The sequence below is a fragment of the Choristoneura fumiferana genome, chromosome 15 (genome assembly GCF_025370935.1).
Source record: "Choristoneura fumiferana chromosome 15, NRCan_CFum_1, whole genome shotgun sequence".
In the NCBI taxonomy this organism is placed as follows: Eukaryota; Metazoa; Arthropoda; class Insecta; order Lepidoptera; family Tortricidae; genus Choristoneura; species Choristoneura fumiferana.
In genome coordinates, this window is record NC_133486.1 from 1,948,087 (window position 1) to 1,973,774 (window position 25,688).

General features: G+C 39.7%; 1 protein-coding gene across 4 annotated transcripts; it reads left to right on the forward strand.

Moving 5' to 3' along the window:
• LOC141435558 (uncharacterized) lies at positions 1-24,489 on the forward strand. 4 transcript variants are annotated; one of them, XM_074098272.1, is made up of 16 exons: positions 1-534; positions 1,773-2,271; positions 3,661-3,825; positions 5,124-5,279; positions 5,581-5,753; positions 10,195-10,290; positions 11,320-11,452; positions 11,938-12,005; positions 13,320-13,465; positions 13,725-13,819; positions 16,305-16,374; positions 17,824-17,974; positions 18,913-19,039; positions 19,317-19,427; positions 20,330-20,503; positions 22,226-24,489. In XM_074098272.1, the coding sequence occupies exons 1-16, from the start codon at positions 64-66 to the stop codon at positions 22,393-22,395; spliced, it is 2,805 nt and encodes a 934-aa protein (XP_073954373.1). In that variant the 5' UTR covers positions 1-63; the 3' UTR covers positions 22,396-24,489. The 4 variants fall into 4 exon arrangements, with proteins under 4 accessions (XP_073954373.1, XP_073954374.1, XP_073954375.1 ...); XM_074098273.1 differs by having other exon boundaries at positions 13,326-13,465; XM_074098274.1 differs by having other exon boundaries at positions 5,581-5,726.
• Positions 24,490-25,688: the final 1,199 nt, after the last annotated feature.

Sequence of the window (25,688 nt, forward strand, 5' to 3'; positions counted from 1 at the left end):
TAAAAATCAATAACAAACCAGTTTCTCCGCTCGCTCTACTTATCAGGAAATGTTCTATTATAAATGAAAATGTTGCTTAAAAGGAATTTGTTGGAGTGTGTGACTATTATTTCATGTGGTGGCTGTTTTTTTTGTATAATTCTCAATTATGTGACGAATATATCGCCTATAACTGGAATATGGTTCCCGTTGTATATTATTTTAGTGTTTATTTTAGCCGTATCCTTTAGTTTTAAGTTTATACAGTGGTTATTGCACATGAACAAGCCTTTGAAGTATGATTTAGAGGGCTTATTGAAGGATTACCCCCATTTTTACTTTTTAAAACGATTATTGCCGCATTCTGAGAAAAAGGTAAAAAGTCGTGAATCAGATGAAGGGAAGGAATATGACACGAACGAGCTGAGCGTGATATCAACTGTTCTCGAGCGGAAACTGGTTTCATCGTGGTACGTGCCATATATTTCGCAGGAGATTGGATTTCCGTTTGCTTGCAAGCAAATGTTGGATCAAATTATTGGGAAAACTTTTAAGGTATTGTTTATATTATGAATGAGGACTGCATGAAGCTTATAGTCAAAATACCAAAAACGGGACATATCACGCTATTATTACACAAGTAATATTTACCTCGACGTTTCGGCAATGTTACAGTTGCCGTGGTCACGAGTAGACTGAAGTGTGGGGTGTCAAGTCTGCCTAGCAGCGCGAGTTCTACCCGTTTGTGGTATTTTGACTATGAGTGAGAATCACGGAAGTTTAAAACGTTGCATGAAGCCTGTTAAAGTTCCTTGGAACAGTGACTGTCAGGGCTGTCGTTACTTGGGGGGTGCAAAGGCAGTGAAACCATGGGCTTTGTTGTCTAGTTCACTCGGAATCATATTTTTGTTCACCACTTCTTTCTGTCACTCTTCTTCTTTGTACCATCGCAGGTGCCCGAGTGTTAGACACTATGGGCTCCTGGGGGCATGGAAAAAGCCTTACTATTGGCAAAAAGGTGTATATGAGTATTTCTCAAAAAGTTGTCCCGTCACGAAATTGACAAGAAATCAGTTTTGTCAAGATATTATTAACACCAAAGACGAGATCATAAAGCATAAACTGCATAAAACATCAAAAATTTCTTGATGTCAGGAAAACCTTGCGAAATCTTGTGAGGAAAAAATCATAATTTTGTAACTACATCAAAACTTTCTATTGGATCCAACAACAAAGAATATCCGACTTTTTATCACCTTTACCACAAGGTTTTGTATATATTTAAACACAGTATTCAGTGGCGTAGCTACCAAGGGGCTAGGCGGGGCAGTGCCCCGGGGCCCTCAAGCTCAGGGGGCCCTCGAAATTCTGCTTTATAGCTGATGATAAAGTTGCTTAGCATTTTTAAAGTATTTGTATATATAATGATTTTACTTCAAAAAACCTTACCAGTTTTGATAGCAGTGGGCTCCATTTTTTTATTTGCCCCAGGGCCCTAGGTTACCTAGCTACGCCACTGACAGTATTACTTATTTTTTGTGTTGAAATAGCATCAAGATTTTTTTTAATAAGTGGACTACTGAGAAATTGAAAATAGACAACTTTTGATAGTCATATGCTGATTTTCTGATTCTGGCACCTGATGTGGTTCAGATCACCCCGATCCTACAATGCTTTCAGTTTCATATTATATTTCATTCATAGCAAAACATCCAGACAAATAATTTAAATAATAGTCTATAACAATGTATTATAAACCATATTCGTTTATTTATGTGTAATTTTTTTTCTAGATATGTGACAAGATAGAGACAAAAGAAGTATTCATAGACACATGCTCGATATTGACGAGCCATCTCAGAGAGTATGGTAAAGCTGTGAAACGTCATGAGAAATCACCTTCAACACCCATTGAGACATTATACAAGAAAACCCATCCTGTGTCCGACGAGAAAAACAAACTGGGTTCCGCGGAACACTGCACTAACATACTACGTATCATCTTAAGGAGCTGTGCCATGGAGCTTTGGGACACACCGCATTCCGAATTACTCGTTAGAATTTTATCTAAGAAACTTGATAGTTTCATTGATAGCACTTTGGCGGATCCCGTTTGGTTAAATGATAAATTATTGAGTATAATTTTGAATGAGAACGAGAGTAATGTAGAAGATGCACCGAAAGTCGAGACAGAGGTAGTTGAAAAGGAGAAGGAGGAAAAGAGTGAGACAACAATCGAATCTGCTCTGTCAACTCTTGTTACTAATACTACGGCGCCTATACTGCAAAGAGGTTTGTTAATGATAAGAACTTTGCTAAAGACGGTTTCTTGACAGGCGTACGTATCATTTATCGCTAGATGGCGTTAGGCGAGAGGTCGGCGTGATAATCTTGCTTGCGATCGGCGCGTTATTAAGCCGAGTTGAGACTTGCATTACATTGCGGCGCTTGATTGCCCACTACCACCACCATCACCAGCGTTACTGCACATAATGTGCGGCAACACATGCTGAGTGGAGACCCTTTTTGGTATCCTGCTGTGTCACCTAGTAACATAGTTTTAGTGCTAGTTCTAGTCTTAGTTTTAGGTGGTACATTTTTGGAGCCAAAATAAACTTTTCTTTCTTTCTTTCTTTCTTTCACTACAAACTCGTTGGCTTTACCGCGTCCCAATGTAATGCAACTTGCACGATTTTTCTCGCAAGTCTCGACACGGCTTTAAACCATTCGCAAATTTGGCACAAATCTCAAATGGGCCACACAATACCAGCACCAACTGTTAGCAGTCTGTCTACCATTTTCCTCTATTAAAAAAAAAACTTACATCACGTAAACATCATCTTAAGTTACTGTCATGTCAGTATAATTATACATGGTTTCTTTTAGATCTCCTGTCTGTTCCTCTCCCAAAATCAAAATTATATAAACCAAACAGTCTCCTCATGCGTGTACTACAGTCACCAGCACCAATATCTGACACAACAAGCGTGCATAAATATCTGATACGACTCTATTCCTAAGGCCGGGAAAGACGTGTCAGATATTTTTGCACGCTCCGCTGTGGGCAGATATTAATGCTGGTGACTGTACCTAGTGTGTCTACATCGCCATTGGCAAAATACATCTTGCTAAGACAGCAAAGGTGAAAGCCATATTAATAAAACCGGCCAAAAGCGTGGCGGACACGACCAAGATAGGGTTCCGTAGCCATTATGAAAAACTCAAGTAATGTTTTTCTAAGGATTTCGTATTGTGTACGGAATCTTCCAAGTTTTGGTCTAACTTTTAAACTACTAATAATTCTCAAGCAATCTTAGCCGTTATAAATTTCCATATAAATCCGGAAATTTTTATTTTTTTTCCACCCAATAGTTTAGATTTTAGAGGGAGAGGGGACCGCTCGATTTTAAAGTTGAATTTTTCTCAAACAGAACTGAATAGAAAAATCGTTTTTTTTATTTGACCACTGTCGGCGTGACTGATATGTATGTACATTCATGCCAAATTACAGCTTTCTAGTGTTAGTGGTAAGGGTTCCTAGTTAACTACGGAACCCTAAAAAACTTGCGTGTCGCAGAAACCCTCATTGATTGGTTACCACAAAAACTGCAAATAGACATACACACGGATAAACATAAATACTCATACCATATCACATTTTCATACCGTTTCGTCTTTCAGACATCAATGAAGAGATCACAAAACCCCAGAGTGTTGCCAACGGCGAAATAATCGAGAGCATAGAAGAGGCGACCCACGCGACGGACGCGCATGCGCCGGTACTGCGGCAGCGGCGCGGGCGCCGGGGCCGGCACGAGGTCAAGATCTATGACAGGATCATTGAGGGTATGTTATTTAAAATAAACAAAAAGTAGGAAAACCCCCGACTTTGTCACTTCAAAGTTCAATATCACAAAAACGGCTGAACTGATTTTGATGAACGGAATCTAAGAACCATCGCTAGAAAACCTGCTTTCAAATGAAAACAAACCGCATTCAAATCGGTCCACCCGCTTAAGAGCTACGGTGCCACAGACAGACACACATAGCGGTCAAACCCCTAGTAGTTCATAAGAAAATTTTAATTGTTACACTACTTTTAAGAAATACGAAATAGTTGAATGATGACATTAATAATAATATTGAAAATAATAATTTGACATTGAACATTATTAAAATTAAATTTCATTTAAATTTCAATCTAATTAAGTTACGAAAATTCACAATAAATTCTTGTGACCTATAATAGCATTACTATTTTAATGACATCACTCCTCTAATCCGTAGATATATAATGAATTATTGGAGTAAAATAGTTTTAAGGATTATCATTTTTATACCCTAACAGGGTGTCGTGTACCTACTATTTAATAATATGTCACCTAATGTAATGAACATGACTTATAAATTAATAAATAAATAAATTAAAAAAAAAAAAAAGTAAAAAAAAGAAAAAAAAAAAGTAAAAGTAAAAATTTGGAATTGAAATAAAAAATACAAAAAGATTCCAAAAAACCAATCTTAAATAAATAAACTCTCTTTTTGCGTCGGGGGTTAAAAATAGACTTACGCTAAACCACAATGACGCCTGTAGGGCTACTACGAAATTCGAAAATCGAAGTTCTTATCCTACCGTCCCGCTGACGCTAATATTATTTCATGCGAGAGTGAGAGGGACGGTACGATACGAACTTCGATTTTCGAATTTTGTTGTAGCCCTACTGATGGCACGCGATGATGTCGAGTAAGATGGAGCATGCTTGTCTAAATTTTTGGCTTGGCTTGGATAAAGAATAGATTCTCATTCTGAGAGGAGGCCTGTGCCCTGCAGGACGTACATAAACCGAGATGAGATTATAGATAAGGGTGCCTGTCCACTGAAGCGGAGCGGTGAGTACTTAAGATAAAAATGTACCAATAGAATTTTGTAAAATCTTCGCTCCTCTTTAGTGGACGGAGTTGGCAACTAGCTTAAAAATTGACAAGATTTCATTTTTTTAACAAACAAATTACTACAGGAATCGAAAGAGTTTTGCCTCCTGAACATGGGAAAGTATTTATTATAATACCCATTACAGCTTGCTATGCAGAATAAATGATTTAATTTTAAATTAATCAAACCTCGCTACTCCTCTCTCCCGCAGGCAGCGTCAAGACGTGGGAAACAGACATGGATCTCCAGTGCATCAGCCTCGGCCAGGATCTGCTGGCGAGCCTGGACGGCGAGATGGCGCTGGGCCGCCTCTGGGGGGCCGACGCGGAGCCCGACGCGGACCGGCCCCAGCAGCAGCTGTGGTTCGGTCAGTACACACGCCTAGTGATGTAAAGTGAACAAAAACCCGGCCAAGAGTGTGTCGGACACGCCCAAGATAGGGTTCCGTAGCCATCACGAAAAAATCGAGTAATATTTTTCTAAGGATTTCGTATTGTGTACGGAATTAACGGAATCTTCCAAGTTTAGGGATATTTTATACCGTAGCTTAGGCTGCTATTTCCTATTAAAATACTTAATTTTTATTTTTTTTAGCACTATTCGTGTCAAATTACAGCTTTCTAGTACTTGTAAATCGACCTGTTCCTTAAAATCTCTCATTAATCCAGGTGAAGAAGAAGCCCTGGAGCTGGAAGCGGAAAGTCCGCCCAAAGGCAGTCCCGTGAAGAAAGAACATAGTCCCAAGCCAGCAGAGCTTCTGAAGGATTTCCAGAGCACCGTGCACTCGGCCAAGACCAAGATAGGAGGCCTACAGGTCCCCCCCCGTTCACTTGCCCCAAATGTTAGTCCGAGCACGTTCTGTCGCTTCTCTATGCTTTTTTTAGTAGCGGGTGGTGTGCCGGGCCCTCAACGATGTTAAAAGGATTATGATTGTATTTTTTCTCGCAAATATCCACGGATATGGTTACGTATATTTTATGTATAGATATGGTTTTCCGTGCACGAATTACATATTTTAGCATTGATAGTCCCGGTATCCAAATCGCGAGTACGGACAGCTCAATGATATTTGTGAACAGTAGCTACGCAAACCACAACATTTTGTGTTATTTTTTTTTTAGTACTTGTTTTAGGGTTCCGTAGCCAAAATGGCAAAAACGGAACCCTTATAATTTACCATGTCTGTCTGTCTGTCTGTCTGTTTAGATGGGTTACGATTTTGTATGTTAGTAGCATGGCTAAATATTTTGATACTATACCCTTTTAGAACTGGTCAACACAACTGTGCTGTGATTCCTACCTTCACTATCGCAAATACAAACTGAGACATCAGATGCACACCAAGACACCAGAATCGAACCCAGGTCCTCAGCAATCCGTGCTGCGTGCTATACACCACCGCTGGACAGGAAGCTAGACACGAATTTTTCCTATGCATACATATCTCAGGTTGCTTATTTCTACTTTGCTACTTAAGCAGCAGCACTACCCGTGCCCGTGCCGTACGGGGGATACCCGTAAAAGTAACAAATTTGGAGTTGAAATAAAAAATACAAAAAGACTCCAAAAAACCAATCATAATCCTAAGATTCACTTTTTCTCAAAAATATTCGTGTTTAACATATCGTTAAATAATTACTCATGGTCCAATAGGAATGCGATAGACAGAGAAGGATAAAGTAGGCACGATTCTTATGTCTACCATCACTTTTATACGGCAGAGAAGCTTCTGTGCTTGTAGTACTATTACTTATTCTATGGTGACACCATTTGCAAATTTTTTTGAATTTGCCGCGGTTTTGCAGATTCATCTTTCATTAGCCAGACTCTATCACCGTGTAGTACAGTCCGGCCGCTGAGCAGTATTACAAATATTACAAAACACAACTACACTTGCCGACACATGAAACTACGAATGTCTTACATCAATGTATCCTGCTAAGAATAACTCTTTATTACTTCGGTACTTACTTAGCTGACCAACCATCCCTTTTTTTTCCTGCTTTGTTGTGGCTTTTTTGTTTCCTTTTTTCTTTTGAGGAATAGCAACTGATTTCCATTTTAAAAATGCTTTTCTCCTTCGTTTCTGTATTTTTACCCAATAAATCGACATGACGCTGGCTCAATCTATAGACATAGCCAAAGGAAAAAAAAAACCTACGAATTCAACGGTATCGTCACACACATTCGGTCCGGGCCAGCGACCAACTCTGAGTTGACTCTTGCAACGCCGCATTTTAATTTTCAATCTATTTCTATAAAAACTTGGTTTCGATAGGTATTTAACTAAATGTAAGCAAACTTCAGCATTCACCGAGGACCTGGGTTCGATTCCCAGTGCTGGTCTTATTTTTCTGGTTTTTCTGTGCATCTATATTTCAGTTTGTATTTTCAATTTAGGTTTTACGGGATGACCGTAAAAGTAAAAATTTGGAATAGAAATAAAAAATAAAAAAAGATTTCAGAAATCTTAATTTGATTGCTTAGTAACGACATCTCTTGTCCGGGTGAGCGGTTAGTTCCAATGGAGTGCCGAAAAAGGTTCTCGATGAGGGCTACGGTATAGATGTCGCTAGCGTCACTGCTTAAGTGGCTAAATAAGAAACAAACAAGCTGAGATATGGTGTGCATAGGGGAAATTCGTGTGTACCGTTGACCATCAGTGGTGTAGCAGTATAGCACGCGGTACGGAATACCGAGGACCTGGGTTCGATTCCCAGTGCTGGTCTTATTTTTCTGGTTTTTCTGTGCATCTATATTTCAGTTTGTATTTTCAATTCAGCATTCACACTTGGTACATTCAAGGATTTTAAACATTTTACTTATCTATCATTGTAATCCAAACTAGACTAGAACGCCCAAGTAAAATTTTCGTTTTATGAACATGAAACTTTATGTTACTACTGAGAGAGTTCAATGTCAAATGACTGATAAGTCCTTTATGAAGGACTTTGGGCGATAGTAGGGTATTGAAATACAGAAATATTAATGTTTAGATATTTTAATGGGGGAATTTCAATATTTAAGACACCAATTGACGTTGTTTTGTTTACATTTAGTTAAATACGTATCCAAACCAAGTATAATACACCGCATTTTTTCGTCTTTTTAATTGCTGTCTGAACTGTTTGGCTGTCTGTGTGTATTTTCACCCGAGTGCCCTAAGAAGCGTTATATTTGTGGAGCGTATGTATCTATGTGTATTTCTTTGGTCCACTCTGTAGGTCAACATTTTTTTTTTAGTTTTTAAGGTAAAGGAACAAAAACGATAAAACTTAATTTGGGCTGATTGATTTGGGTTGATTAATATTTTCTACCACACTCATCGATTTCGCGATGTGTTTCTAATGTGTGTCTGAATTTTACGACACTGGTTTCGCTGGTAGATCGGACTTGTGATACTTCTTTTTTTTTTGCTATTCTGTGTTTCTTCTGTTGTACTAGCGTGGATCCAGCGCAGTTCAATTTTCGACTGCTCTAGTATGTTTGATGTTGTATGACATATAACATACGATGTATGTTTAGCATGTGCATGCGTGTTGATTAGTGTCAAGTTAAGCGGGGTTTGTAGTGTGATTAAAAAAAAAAAGACCTTTTTTTTAATAGCCGCTCTAAACCCGATCTTATTGCACGATGTGTTTACTACAGTATTGTCACCAGCATTAATATCTGCCACAGCGGAGCGTGCAAAAACATCTGACACGTCCTTCCGGCCTTAGAAACAGAGTCGTATCAGATATTTATGCACGCTCTCTGTGTGAGATATTGGTGCTGGTGACTGTACTAAAATTATTTGTTTTTACCAGCAATACGTTTTGTTTGTTAAATATACACAAGGGCCATATTATATGGACTCACAATATGAATGAATAGCTTAAAATTCCGTTTAAATACTAGATGGCACTGTTTCTTAGCCTGGGAGTAACAAAATAGTTTTTTTTCTCCAATATTTTTTCGGGTACGTTATTCGGGAGCCCCGTGTTGCAGTTGGTTAGCACACTTGAAGCGTATATCCAGGTGATTATCATCCATCATCCCGGCCTATATACGTCCCACTGCTGGGCACAGGCCTCCTCTCGGAATGAGAGGGCTTAGGCCGTAGTTCCCACGCGGGCCCAGTGCGGATTGGGGACTTTACACACCATTGAATTGCTTCGCAGGTTTGCGCAGGTTTCCCCACAATGTTTTCCTTCACCGTAAAGCTCGGGGTAAATTTCAAATGTAATTTCGCACATGAATTTCGAAAAACTTAGAGGTGCGAGCCGGGGTTTGAACCCACGATCCTCTGCTTGAGAGGCCATAGGACAAACCACTCGGCCACCACGGCTTTTTAGGCTTATCCAGGTGATACGGGCTCGAATCCCGCCTGACGCGAACTCTTAAATTTCGTTGAACAAATGTACTGCTGGACTAAAACAGTTACTTTGCTCACCCGTGATCTTATGATAGCTACGTTTATGCAAGAAATGTGTGTTCATGCAGTTCCTCCACCTCCACACTGTGAGGACCCACTGAAAATCAGCGTCGTGGCACCGCGTGCCATGACACATGCTGAGGGGTGTCCTTTTTTTGTATCAACTACATATGTATATGTTTATTGTTTTGTTTAACTGTATTATTGTACTCGTAGTTGTTCAAAAATAAATATTTTCACTTCTCATGCTCGTAAAGTTCGTGTTTATGCTGGGTCTAGGCGACATAAAATGACTTTTTATGCTCTAGTGCATAAAGTAAAATCTTCGTCAAGACCAAGGCAATCAGGTGTAAACAGCCATAAAAAAAGAAGAATTTACTATTTTTTAAATATTTTTTAATTTATATAAAACTAAAAATCAATCAAAATAGATCAACAAAACTAAAAAAATATAATTATAATAGTAATGCGTGAGCAAAAAAAGGTAGACAGGTACATTGTCTCGCCATCGAAGTGAAAAGTAGAGTGTAAAACTCGAGCATTAAACCCATTTTCCCTTCGACGTGTCTATCCACCCTCGCCGTACCAGCTCGGGTGGCTATATGAACGTCTTGGGTAAAATGGCTCGTTTTATGCTCTTGTTGTACAATCTACTACTTCTATTCTATTCTAAATCACACAAACCACCACCACCACCACACTGACGCGTTTCGAACGCAACCAGAGCTCATCTTCAGTGCAGCACAACCGTTCACCTTGCTACTAGATTTTAGACTGAAACAGACAGATTTTAGAAATGTACTGCTGAAAAAATATATAATACTGTACTATATTTCGACATAGCCATGTGACTGAAGGTTTGATGCAGGATGAAGCGGCAGGGATGATGGAGGGTTTGCTGGACTTCGGGATAGCGGGCCTGAAGAAAGGACTACGGTTCACCGGCCTCAGCGACGACTCCATGGTATACATATTTTATTATGATTGGTTTTTTGGAGTCTTTTTGTATTTTTTATTTCAACTCCAAATTTGTTACTTTTACGGGTATCCCGTGAAACCATATCGAAAATACAAACTGAGACATGGATGCATAGAAAAATCTGAAAAAGAGACCAGCGCTGGGAATCGAACCCAGGTCCTCAGCAATCCGTGCTGCGTCAATAAAATTATGACTAACAATAATTATGACAAACGTTACATTATGACTTACTAAATTATGGCAGTCGAAAGGGTTCCTACTAATATTAGAAATGCGAAGGTTTGTAAGTCTGTTTATTTGTTACCTATTGCATAGTTCCCACGGGATAGTGATAAACGAATTCTGCAACAATCATTATTATTATTTTGTATTTTTTTTAACAGGCAGGCAGTTGGGCAACAGTTATTTTGTATTTGTTATTTTATTATCCAGCTTCCAGTTTACTTCCATATGCATTCATATTTATTCGTATGTTTTGCTCTATTTGTCGATCCTTGTTTTGATTGCTCCTCTACCACTCAAAGGTTGACTGCAGAGATCCTGCAGGAATAAGTCCGCCTTTGTACTTTTACACTTTACTTTTATTTATGTAACCTTTTTGTTTTTCCTTTTTGTACAGTACAATAAAGAGTATCAACAAACAAACAAACACACTTCCAGATTTTTCGGTTTCACACACCAATCATACCGTCTGCTGAATTATTCAGGTAATTTTTGAGGACGCCTTGTATAGTTTGCCATTTCTAAAATCTGGAAACCAGGACGAAATTCATGAAAACCTTTGATTCGTTTTTTTTTCAAATACTTTTCGTGTGCGACATGCTGAGACAAGTAGATATTGCCTTATGCACGGGCACTCGTGATCGCGTACACCATCGCTTTCTATCTTCGTCTCATACCGAGTGATAGAAAGAAGTGGTGAACATGATTGTGATTCCAATTTTAGACAAATAAGGCCACTGGACGGATGGCAACCCTGCTTGTATGTTTATTTGTTGTCTGGACCGCTTTCAGGACAAGTCCCCGTCTCACGCAAAGGACAAGAGCGAGCGTAACTCCCCCCCAGATGGCGCGGGGGGGATGTCGCGTAGCAAGCCGCTCCCCATCGAGACGAGAGAGCCTGTAATGTCGTCGGTTATACAAAAAGGTTTGACCATCCATCAAGCAAATATCATCAGCAGGAAATATAGGTAGTGCCGTGAGAGATGAAGTGAATGACACACAGCTACACAAAGAACTGATTGTGTAAAAGGAGAATGAATGAAATGAATGTCAAAATGCCGCTGTCATTGGCATTGGCATTACATGAAAGTACACTTGCGTGCGTGACCTCAAGTCTGGTGGCACTACTATACATATGAGAATTTTATTTTTGGTTAGGGCTGTCGCGATGTCGCGCGATTTTTTAGCCTTTGGAACCCAGCCGAGTATGAAAAGAGTTACGAAAATGGACTTTATGTACAATACATGTCAAGTTCAAAATTTAAATGTAAGAGACACATGACAGGGGAACCTTATGTACAATCCATGTCAATTCAAATGTAATTCACCCGCACAATTGTATCGGCTGGGTTCGAAAGGGATAAACAATTATATATGCACTACTTGTACCTGTAATGTATTCTTTTGCAGAAGACAACGGTGTTAGCTCTGTGCATACTTTGGTGAAGCAGCAGCGGGTGGCTTCTCAGGACAGTGTGGTGAGTATGTTTATTAATTCCATTCATCCCAGCCTATATACGTCCCACTGCTGGGCACAGGCCTCCTCTCAGAAACAAGAGGCTTGGGCCATAGTTCCCACGCGGCCCAGTACGGATTGGGAACTTCACACGCACCATTGAATTGCTTCGCAGGTTTGTGCAGGTTTCCTCACGATGTTTTCCTTCACCGCAAAGCTCGTGGTAAATATCAAATGTAATTCCGCACATGAATTTCGAAAAACTCAGAGGTGCGAGCCGGGGTTTGAACCCACGACCCTCTGTTTGAGAGGCGATAGGTCAAACCACTAGGCCACCACGGCTATATGTTTTATTAATCAAAAATAGTAAAATAAACGTAAACAAAGATAAAATAATTATAATAAAAACCTCCAAATGTATTAGTACATATTACATGATTTGATATTAAATCGGTCTGAACATAACGACAGGCATCGATTATTATAGCGGTTATAACTAAAATACACGCTGATGCACTGGGTTGCGGCAAAAATTTGATCATAAATAACCTGAACACGACTCTATTGTTAACGGCGTAGAAGCATGTTCAGATATTTTTGATCAAATTTTTGCCGCAACCCAGTGCATCAGCGTGTATTTTAGTTATAACCGCTTCTGATTCATCTTTTTTAAATTGAAAAAAAAAAATCATTGGTACATTTAAGGTTTGAATAACAAGATTAGACAGAGAAAGACATAGGTACTTGCCTGTGAAGTAGATCTGCTGCAAGAAATATAAATGTTTTCCAAGAAATCATTATAAATCCATGTTCAACCGACTTTATTTTTCTCTTCGCTAAACATTGTCTCTGACGGGAGCGCCAAAGTTCGCATACTCTTCGCTAGTCATACTGTAATGTTTTTCCGAATCATCGTTTGTCATAATGTCATAAACAGCGTTGCGGCTTGCCGTAACATTATGCTGAGTGGGGTCCACTTTATACCATTCGATGTTTTTTTTCCATCTAATGTATTTTTATGTGTATCGAATATGTGTAAATAAATGTTTCTCTCTCTCTCTCTCTCTCTTATAATTTTTTTCCCGCTGAAAACCAGTTTTTTTTTTTTTTTTTTTTTTTTCAGAATTTTTTAAATAGTCGTTCTGTAGAAACTATATAGGTTGGGTTAGGTTAGGTTTGTTTTATAACAATTCTTAACAATTATTGGATTCGGAGAAAAAAGAGTTATGACAAACGATCGTTCTGACAAACATTACATTCGGACTTCCAATAAGTATGCGAGTCGTTATGGACCCGTCAAATATTGTAATCGTATGCTGGTCTGTTATTGTCACAGCCGCAGCCTACGCAGCCGAAGCCCGTGCCGTCGCTGCCGGCGGCGCCGGAGTCCCCGGAGCCCGAGTACGAGGAGCCCGTCGACCTGTCAGCCAGCATCGCCAAACTGCGGGACCTTCTGCAACAGACTAGCCGCAGCCCCGAACGGTACGGCTGGATTGAGTGAGAAAGGGAGAGATGGTGGGAGTGGGTGTGAGAGAGAGGGAGTTAGTGTGTGCCCATCGCCGTGGAGAGCGGGAGGGGGAGGGGAGGAGGGAGTGAGTGTGAAAGAGTGACAGAGAGAGAGAGGGAGGGGGGATGGAGTGTAGTGAGAAAGGGAGAGGAAGTGAGTGGGAAAGAGAGAGAGAGGGAGAGGAGAAGATATTATTTAATATTCAACATTGAATTAGCTACGTTGTGTTGTCAGGGGGGAGGAGGTGTGGTGGGAGGGCGCGGAGGAGACGCGCGGGCGCACGCAGCGGTACCACTCCTCGCGGCCCATAGACACCGCCACGCTCGCTGGTAAACAAACTAACACTTACGCCCAGAACCACAAAACAGATAGGTACAGAAATCAATCTACATACAAAGTGCGCTCGAGCAACGCACACATAGACACTGCTCACGGACACGATATCTCGGACCGGTTGGAACCAGTGCGAGCGCGAGTGCCATCCGCTTGAGACACGCGTCTGTAAACTTTTTGTGCAATAATGGAGCAACAAAAAATAAGTTATTATAACTGTTCAGTGGACGGTTGTTTAAATTCAACATTAAACGGTGAATTGTCGTTTTCTAAGCTACCAGTGGTATAAATGACATTAAAATTAAAATCTTTTAGTAATTATCTATCTATATTAATAATTTCGTCAAGGGGTACGGTAGACTCGAACGAAATGCACATCAAATTGAAGAGCGTAAAAAATTAGTCAATCCGAGTCGACAACTTGTAGGCGGAAAATTCGGATTATCGAGTATTTTCAATATAAACTTGAATAAATTACTAAGTATATAATGGCGTTGCGAAGTAAACATGTCAAAGTCATCACATCAAGGTGGCGTTAGTGTCACGTCATCACGTGTCACAGGTTCGTATTTCGTTCTCCATTGTGACCTCTTAAGGGCCCCACACACGGTACGATTCGTCGATTTTCATCAGATCGATCGTACAGACGAATCGTACCGTATATGGGGCCCTTTAGGTCTAATTTCTTTGATTATGAGACAGAGACATCATAGTTATTTGGGCAAATAAGATTTAAGAGAAATATCTACTATAAATAAAAAAATAGTGAAATAACCGATACGTAGGTTAGCTGTGAATGTACGTTTGTGATAATATTAAGGCTGGGAATATACGTCAGATTTTTCGATAAGTACGACAGTCTTTACACTGGCAAAAAAAATTTTAAACATGTTATTATGAGTACATTTTACCCGAGCGAAGCCGGGTTTTCATCTAGTTAATTTATATTTCCATTCTTCCAGTTTCATTAAATAAATCAAACAACTAGATATGAGTGCCACTACCACGATAGTTTTTGTGCATAAGCCATAGTTGACAGCTCTAGAGCGACCGCCGAGCGTAGGTATGAAAAGTGAAGTACCTACATACATGTGATTGACTTCTGTACCTGTCTGTTTTGTGCCTTAGTGAGATCTGTTTAGGGAGTAAGTGCATGTTAGTTTTAGTCATAGTACTAAGAATACTTGTATCATCTTCTGTACACTTATTTCTGTTTGTTCTCCAAATAAATAAACAGACGGTGAAATCGTTTCAATCGTTTTCCACACATGATGCAACCTAAATTGTATCACAATGTGATGTAATTCGTCGTCAGCCATTTTGTTGTACCGAAAAAGACGCCAAACGAAGAAAGAATTTCCTGCGTGCCGGTTTCGACGCAAGCGGTTTGCAACGAGTTTCAAACGGTTTCAAAATGGTCGCGTCATGTGCAGTCTCTCGAAGGAGTCTACGGCATAAACTAAAATGAAACTCGAAAGTTACTTTCCAGTTTCGTTGCAGTTAGGTTTCACCATGTGGTTCTAGACCTTACAAAGGGCCAGATTAACCATTGCAGGTGGTAGGACCTTGTGCAAGGTCCGCCCGGATTGCTACCACCATCTTGCTCGCTAATCCTGCCGTGAAACAGCAGTGCTTGCACTGTTGTGTTTCGGCGTGGAGAGTAAGACAGCCGGTGAAATTACTGGCACTTGAGGTATCCCATCTTAGGCCTCTAGGTTGGCAACGCATCTGCAATCCCCCTGGTGTTGCAAGTGTCTATGGGCGGTGGTGATCTCTTATCATCAGGAGAACCACTTGCTCGTTTGCCATCCAGTTGAATAAAAAAAAAAAAAAAAAAACCAATTGCAACCAAGTTTTTTTTTATAACCATGATACTTTATGTATTGTCACTTATGAGAGAGTTCGATATCACATTACAATAAGTCCTGTAAAGGATCACTAGAATTATAAAAAACATCGCCATATTGCGGAAAACCAATAGAACTAATTTCTTACACTGGTAACACTAAATTCAAATGTCCTCTGTCTATTGCTGTCAAAGTTTACGTTGTTTGCGCGTGGTATTTTAAAGTGTTATTTTGTGCGTTAAAATGCCGAAGATTATATGGATAATGATTATAAGGCTATGGAGCCTTGGAAGGAAAATAATTCACAATGTATAAAAGTATTTTTTCATAGAAAAAGTCCGAGGGATTAGAAAATATTCCGTTAAATAATATCACCGTTGTCAATATCACCATCCATTGATTTGTGTTAACTGCCGGTTAAATGTGATGCCGTCTCTATTTGTTTTGTTCGAATAGACGGAGATGGCATCACATTTAACCGTCAGTTAACACTAATCAATGGATGGTGAAACAGCCCCTAAGTGTAAAGAATGTTGCAATATAAAACGCAGAAGTGCTACCCTCGTAATGTACTAATGCTCAGATTATATTGTCTTACTTTAAAATTTCCAATTTGACATACATATTTTTACAGACGAATATGACATGAATCTGGAGAGGAACGTTTCGCCGGGACAACCCAACAACATGCAGAGACTTGACAAGTAAGCAAACGTCTAAATAATTATTGAATACAGCTACGTCTAAATAAATATTAATTACAGCGCCCACGCTGTCTTTTTGCGATACATACTAAAAAAAAAAAAACAAAAAATAACAAAAGAGCGTTCGTCTTCTTCTTCTCTTTTAAAATATGGCTTTTCTGTCCTAATTAATAGGACAATTTCGCCAGTGTCAAGGTAAACTCTCTTTGAGTTTGATAGTAAAATTCCAGAAACCACGTGGAGACCACTTGCGCACTAAAAAATGTCAGACACGAGAGCAATATAGAGTTTTGGGATCACTGTTCACTGTTAAGGTTAATCGCCGCATAAAACACTATCAAAATTATACTTCATCTAGCCAAAGAAACAGAAATAGCAAAATTAGATATTGTCTACATTCGCCATCTTCGAATGCTACAAACAAATTGAATCTCCAAGAACGTTCGTCGTAGAAGATGGTAGATAATATTTATCATAGATAATAGAATTTTATAAGTACCGGACGGAACGTAATGTAAACAGGCACTGCCGCTCGCGCTGCCCTTGTTTTGACTTCGACACTCTCTCTCTCACACTCTTTTGGGGAGCGCAGAGCAGCGCTAGTGGCCATGACAGTGGCATGGGAATTATCGTGTTTATACTCGTCCTGCCCAGTTTCCGGCTCACTTCGACTGAATCTAAATACAGCATAAGAGAAAAATTTGGTTCTATCGTAGCATCACCGACCGGAAGACGTTGAGTGTATGTATTTTTGCAAAATGATCCGTTTAACACTTTTCCAGGCCCCGCTAATTTAGATACGCTACAAAAAAATGACTGTTGGCCTCTTAGAGAGGCTCAAAGTCACGCAACGAGCTGTGGAGAGAGCTATGCTTGGAGTTTCTTTGCGCGATAGAATCCGGAATACGGAAATTCGTCGAAGAACTAAAGTCACTGACATAGCTGGAAAAATATGCAAATTGAAGTGGCAATGGGCAGGCCACATCGCTCGAAGAACAGATAACCGTTGGGGGAGAAAAGTCCTCGAGTGACGACCACGAACCGGAAGACGAAGCGTTGGCAGGCCTCCCACCAGGTGGACTGACGACATCGTGAGAGTAGCGGGAAACCGGTGGATGCAAGTGGCGAGTTGTCGTTCATTGTGGCGTTCTAAGGGGGAGGCCTTTGTCCAGCAGTGGACGTCTTCGGGCTGATGATGATGATGATGATGACAAAAAAATGAGGGATTAATGTAAAAACGAATAACATTTTTAACGACTTCAGATTTTGTACCATATCGTAAGTTCAGCAAGGTCGAATATTTGTGCATGTTTATGTGGTCAATACATGCACTATGTCTGAAAAAGGGCTTATACTCGTATTGATTTTGAACGATGTGTTCCAAAGAAACTATTTATGTAAGTTTGATTTTACGTTATTGACCTTTTATATTTAATATGCGTGCGTCAGACTGTTTCAGCGCACGGTGACGGGCGTGTTCAACTCTATCAAGACGGCGGTGGGCGCGGAGGGCGGCGAGGGCGGCGGGGGCGGCGGGGGCGGGGAGGACGCGCGCCCCAACAGCGAGTGGACATATGTCTGCACCTCCATTGAACTCAGCGTGAGTTACTTGTAGTGTCACTGCTATAGGTACATACATATAACATACATCCTATCACATCTCATCTTCATCTTCCGTCTACACTAAATTGTTTGTAAATGTTAATTCTGTTATCTTTTGTGCTTGTTAATATTTTATGAATTTCACAGTGCTTTGGATTGTTTGCTACCTGTCCTAAGCTAGTGGACTAACTGTCCTAAAAATAGCTAAGCTAGTGGGCTACCTGTCCTAAAAATAGCTAAGCTAGTGGGCTACCTGTCCTAAAAATAGCTAAGCTAGTGGGCTACCTGTCCTAAAAATAGCTAAGCTAGTGGGCTACCTGTCCTAAAAATAGCTAAGCTAGTGGGCTACCTGTCCTAAAAATAGCTAAGCTAGTGGGCTGCCTGTCCTAAAAATAGCTAAGCTAGTGGGCTACCTGTCCTAAGAATAGCTAAGCTAGTGGGCTACCTGTCCTTAAAAATAGCTAAGCTAGTGGCTGCCTGTCCTAAAAATAGCTAAGCTAGTGGGCTACCTGTCCTAAAAATAGCTAAGCTAGTGGGCTACCTGTCCTAAAAATCTGATAAGAAGATATTGGACACGTTTTTTTTTTCTTTAGTAAATTAAACAAAAAAAATGATGAAGATATAGCCGGTTAAAGTTCCGCGTAACCTCACACCATGCGACACTTCTTAGCACGGCGTAACGTCACGGCCCCCGGGTGACACTATTTACCGGCACGGATAATACCGATATGGAAATACCGACCCGATATTTCGTGTACACGCCCATACAAACTGGTGTCAAACTGACAAGAGTTTATACTTTGACACGGTTCATTTTTGTATTTTTTTATTGATTGACAAAAAAATCTTCAAGCTGCCAGCTCTTCAGTCCCTTGTGACATCTACTAACCTCCTTGTTATTTCTTTACAAAGCCTATAAAAAAAACGTATTATCAGGTGGGCGGCGCGGTGGCGCGCTTGGTGGGTTCCCGGCGCGCGTTCACTCACGTGGACGCGGCGTTGGACTCGCTCGAACACATAATGCCGCCGCCCAGGAAGCAGGACATCGTGCCCGAGGACTTTGGTACGTTGTGAGAGAGAGCGAGAGAGAAAAATCATGGGTGTTTTGAGCTGCTTCTGTTCTGGTGCTCGCTGTAGGTATTCCCCAACCCCAACTCGACCCAAACTCCAACCCAAAACCCAACCGAAAACCCAACCCAACCCAACCGAAAAAATTAAACGGCGTGACAATTTGAAAAGTTCCAACCCAAATTGCGAAGAAATTGCGATAAATTGAAATGAGTGGATAATAAAATGTGAATTCTAGGGATGCGATATACTAAAAAAAATGTGTTTTACAGAGGATTGGTGTTGCGTGTACGGCGGTGGCGTGGCGCTTGCACAATTGGCCAGCGCCAGCGGACTCGCGCGCAGCCACGTCACGCATCGCCTCGCCACGCTACTGCTGGCTGGTACATATAATGATATTACTATATTAATTTAATAATCGTACTAATTTTCACTGTGATACTTATTCTCATACCAGTCATTCTCAAACTCATACTAAGTTTCATACTCGTTCTCATATTTATCCTCATACTCATTCTCGTACTCACTTCCACTCTCATACTCGTTCACATACTAATTCTTGCATCCATTACCACTCCACTTTTTGCACATTTTTTTCATATCCGTTCACATTCTGATATTCAGTCTCATTTTCATCACAATTGACAATAAAATCGTTTCTTTACTAAAGTGTCTACATTCAAACATACCTATTCATATTAAATATATTGACCCGGATAACTCACGTCTTAAATCGAGTTTAGCTCGACATGTTTCGGGCTAATCCGTGGCCCTTCGTCTTCGGAGCAACGCGACTCAGCGGCTGCTGCAACACGCCGCCGCTCTGCTCGCGCGACTACCCGACGAAACTGACACCGGCACACAACTACCCGCGTTTTCATCATCATTACAACTGTCAAATGTAGGGTAGCACACAACACTAACAACATCGCTCTGTAAAGGTACGTGAGTTATCCGGGTCAATATATTTAATATGGGCGAGTCTCACGGTAGTTTCATATACCTATTCATGTTGCGTTTCCCTTATCCTTTAGGGGCTGTTTCACCATCCCCTGATTAGCGTTAAACGACGGTTAAATGAGATGCCGTCTCCGTCTATTCGAACAAAACAAATAGAGACGGCATCACACCTAACCGCCAGTTAACACTAATCAAGTTTCCAATCAGACTGGCAAGATTTGACCAAAAGTAGAGAGGAGTGGAAGAAAAAATGGGAAGCCTTTGCCCTGTAATGGTACAAGTAATGGTTTGCACTACCTACAAGCTAAATTTAAAAAACCGACAGACGTAGCCGAGTCTCTCATAGACGCGTGGCTAGAGCAGCTGGCGTCGTGGCTGCGAGTACAAGTGTTCGCGGCCTTTGAAAACATGGCGGCCGCGCCTGCGCCGTCCGCGCCGCGCCGCACGCGCAACTATGACCTTGAAGAGACGTGCCACGCTATCATGGCCAGGGTACCAGGTAATCATCAGCTGGGCTACTACGAAAATCGAAGCTCGTGTCGTATCATCCGTATGAGAGGGACGGTACGATACGAACTTCGAATTTCGTAGTAGCTCTGTCTATGCGTATTTTCGTAGCATTTTTGATCTGTCATAGTGCCTTCTCACTTATCGACTCTACCTAAATTATATATGTAGAATTATGAGTATGGTCCTTGTATGGTCATTACTATGTGTGGTTTATTAAGGATTGGCATTATAGCACTTACGAAACGCCAGTGTTGCCATGCGTGGCGCGCTTGACAGAGCCTGAGATCTGGACGCGGGAAAAGCGATCGTCAATTGTCAGTTTGTAAAAGAAGTCTGGCCCGAGTCGACAGTCTCAGGAACTGTTACGCGTTTCTTTATTATTTAGCTAGGCTTTTCCTTAAGTTATTGTGAATCGTTATGATAGCTGCATTTCTTAGATTTCAGTGAACGAGTGTCGTTATTGTTTTGGTTTTATCTTGTCCACAATTAGTGGACTTTTGTTAGTTCTTCAAAATAGTTTCATTCTCTGCCCGAATCCCACTTGTTATGCCCACATTGATCATGTTACGGTCGGATCCCGGCTCTCTAAGTCCTATCTTACGACATATATAATATTATCGATATAATGATATTATCGTAAAATTATAATCGCAATATCTTTTATAGACTAATGGAACACTTATTAGCTTTTTATAGTGCGAGCCATACCTTCTCGTTTTGGCAGCATTTTATACTCGAGTCCAAAATTAGGCGAACTACATTGACAACTGAAAATGTTACCAGACCAAATAGGCATTGGAATATGTCGATACACATTTGTCGATATAACCTTGTGTGGACGCGGAATGAAAATGTTTGTCACTTTTGGACTTTATTTTCATAACTTTAGGCCTGAAAACCACAAAAAGGATAATAGCAAATAATAACGTAACGTAAATTTCACAATAACGGAAGTAGTTCCAAGCAAGCCGATGGCAGTTAAGTCAAATGATATACATGAAATGTCAATAAAACAAAATGGCGGATGGCGTCCTTCACGATGTTCAATTTTTTTTCCAAATCTTAAAATAAAATATTTCCTTCTTTTATTATCATTTCGTATTGAGTTTTATTTTAACATCGATATTAAGTTTTTATTTTAATATCGATATTACAGCACTGGTGTAACTGTGGCAACATTTGTGTGTAATGAACTGTCAATTTGGTTATCCTAATTAGGATTACTTGCAGTACCTAGTTCCTTTATTTTTCTTTATTTAATAGCAGACAAACGAGCAGACGGTTCACCTGATGTTAACCTCTTCACCGCCACAAAACAAACGAAGTGACGTGCTCTGTACTCTCTGTACTAGTGGGCAGTCTCATACTTTTCGATTCTATATTTTTACCTGACACGTTAGTATTAAGCCGCATTCACATTTGTCTGTCGTGTTGTGTTGTTATGTTCTCTCTCTTTCTCTTCCTCTCTCCTCCCTCTCTCTCCCTATATCCCCCTCTCTCTCTCTCACTCACTCAATCACTCGCTCACTCATTCACTCACTCACTCACCCTCTCTCTCTCTCTCTCTCTCTCTTTCCCTCCAGCGTCGAGCGACTGCATGTGGCCCCACCTATACGTCACGACGCAACCCGACAGATAAATATGAATGTGCCTTTGCGGTCATGGTACGACACGGTGTATGTAGAGACCCTAATTCAGTATGCTCTTCCAGTACTCTACGTGTTTGGAGAGGAAACTCTTTCGCAAGCCGTGAAGCTTTCGACCTCGAGCTTCGGCCACAAGCAGTTGAACAAAGACATCGTCTTCCGAATACTGGACTTGGTCGCGGTGCACTTCAAAAGGTCCGCTGGCCTGCGGAACCCTTCCTTTGACGCTAACTAAATAATTCACATCGGAAATTAACCCTTTTTCACTATTTTGCAGTAGTAAATTATTTGTTCTGTAAAATAAAATTGAGGGGTCAGAATCGAACGTGTAGTCAACCAATTCCGAGGCCACCACAGAACCGTGTCATAATGACATTCAACCTCATTGATTAATAATATTATAGAAAAACTAGCGGTTGCCCGCGACTCCGACCGCGTAGAGGTATAAAAAATAGTTTGCATCCTATTCTCAGATCTACCGAATACCTATACAAAAAAAAAACATAAAAATCGGTCAAGCCGTTACGAAGGAGTTTGGTCACAAACATTTTTGACCTGAGAATTTTGTATATTAGATAAAATGATTTAGTAGGACAAGGTTCCACGGTGGCCAAGGAATCAAATTGGTTGACCTTTCTCGTCGTTCCTGATGTGTACTATTTGTTTTATTTTACAATATAATTAAAAGTAGAATTGACCTTAATTATTTGTATGTTTGGGAACTTCAAACAACGAATATTAAAAGTATTTTTAATTACTTATAATTTCAAATTATTTACATTATTATTGTATTGGACATACTTATTAGGTTTTTTTTATTTATGTCGTAATATCGATGACGAATGCATGATTTTATTGTTTTAAGTAGAAGCATTATCTTTTAATATGAAATTTCATTAGTGATTCTGTATCTATGTACTGCGTTTGTTTCTAGTCATTGTTTTTGTTCAATGTCTCTGTCGTAGTCACCAGCACTAATATCTGACACAGCAAAGCGTGCATAAATATCTAATACGACTATATATTTTTACTTACAAAAATCTGCAATTGTTTGAAAAATATCGCGGACAGATTAGTGTGGGTAAAAAAGTTGATTGGCCCATTAATGCAGGTGACTGTACTTTTCTTTAGAACTTGAACTTTTCTTTTGCATATTTTTACCTTAACTGTTTTATGTATTGACTTAACGAAAAGTTAGTGAAAAATATCGATTGATATATGAAATCACATTTTCGTAAAAAATATATATTCCTGACCAAGAAATCTATCATTTTTCAAAATCTGTAACTAACTAGAGGTAACTTACTACTTAATCTCCTGAGACTCTACATATAAATATAAAAAAAATGTCAGAGCAATTTTAATCTAATTGGTTTGGGAATAAAGTCTGACTGCTGTGGTGCAAAATAATAGACAAACAAAAGATTTTTTACTTTGTTATTTTTACTCTGTTGCCTTGCCCTTGTTGTGTAGTACGGTACGGACTTTAATTCATAAAACCATGGAACTGAAAATAAAAACTGAAAAATAGATGCACAGAAAAACCAGAAAAATAAGACCAACACTGGGAATCGAACCTAGGTCCTCGGTATTCCGTACCGCGTGCTATACCGCCACACCACTGTTGGTCAACGGCACAGACACGAATTTCCCCTATGCACCACATATCTCGGCTTGTTTGTTTCTTATTTTTAGCCACTTAAGCAGTCACGCTAGCGACATCTATACCGTAGCCCTCATCGAGAAACTTTCGTCATTCCATTGGAACTAACCGCTCACTCGGACAAGAGATGTCGTTATTAAGCAATCAAATAAGATAAGATAAAAATAGAAAAAAGTAAAAATTTGGAATTGAAATAAAAAATACAAAAAGATTCCAAAAAACCAATCACCATGGAACTATTTCACAGTAAACGTCATAGTGACATCGCATTAATTAACGATGAAAATTGTAATGACCTTTCCGTTGAAAAGGTTCCATGATGGCTCGTAAATTAAAGTCCTTGACCGTACATTCTATTGCACATTTAGGCGGCATGAGGTAGTCTTCTCTTCTTCTGTTACTTTCAAAAACATGAAAAAGTTATCCAACTATTATAAGATTATTGTATAAAAAATTGCTACGTTTGATAAAAAAACGGCCAAATGTACCTAAACTAAATAACCAAAGAATTCCTTCTTGGAATTACTATCCTAAGTATTTTAACTTAGATCTGACATTGTTAATAAGTATACTTAAGTTATACAATAAAAAAAACACGTATATATATAAGTCAATGTTGACATTCCATAGATATATAAATATTTTAATAAATGGATATAAATGAAACCTCGTTTTCCTGTAACCATCCAAAAACATTTATTTAAACAAAAAGAGCATGACACTTAAGTTATGGTAAGTAATAAGATTTTACGTCATTTACGTATAATAATAACTATAAATATCTATACACACTTAGCTTAATCCTTGTACAATATGGAGATATGAGCACAATTTCACAAAAACCCTTTTAATAAAATACGGGGTTTATTTTACAATTGAACAAACTCTTCACCTTATGTACCTATACATAAAGTTTTGCAAGATTTTTAATACTAAATTAGGTTATGTCTGCGTAGTCTACCACAAGCAAATAGCCAGAGTGATGGATAAAAAATGAATTAATAGGGAATATGCAGGTATTTTTTTAGTTGTTCAAATATATCTATCATCATCATCATCATCATCAGCCCGAAGACGTCCACTGCTGGACAAAGGCCTCCCCCTTAGAACGCCACAATGAATGACAACTCGCCACTTGCATCCACCGAGTCCTCGAGTGGCGACCACGAACCGGAAGACGAAGCGTTGGCAGGCCTCCCACCAGGTGGACTGACGACATCGTGAGAGTAGCGGGAAACCGGTGGAATATATCTATATTGTTTGACAAATTCAGTCGTGAAAGATTTTTTTAAGTATTTTAAAAAACATGATGACGTTTTAAAATGACAATTAGACAGAGACATCCCACGTGGTCTATAACGTCGTATGCCACGACGACCGTAGAAATACCACACTAAAATTAATTCGATCGTATCTTCCTTATTTTTCACCAGAAAAGGAATATTGACGATTTTGAGGGCATTCTGTATCGCGTTAAATTATTGAAGAGAAAATTTGAGTGCCATGTATATTCCCTATTAAAGAAATACCTTACACATTCTTCGTGGTATCATTTTGTCAATCAAATGGTAACAAATGTTGACTAACCTAAATTACTAGCTAATATCAGATCGTGAGTAACTTTAGTTAAAACATATCACAAAAATATCTGGTACATTTTGGCTCAAAACCTCATTTTAGAGCACGGTTAAGCACGATCCCGTATTTATCGACCCTAAACGAACGAAGACACGACTAAAAGATGATTTTCCACCAGCGACGCGAGACGAGGCGAGCATGGTCGGGAATAGATATTATTTATCGAATCAGGCGTTACTTTGCCACAACAACAACTAACAACTGGTAGCATGGTGTACGGTTGTGTC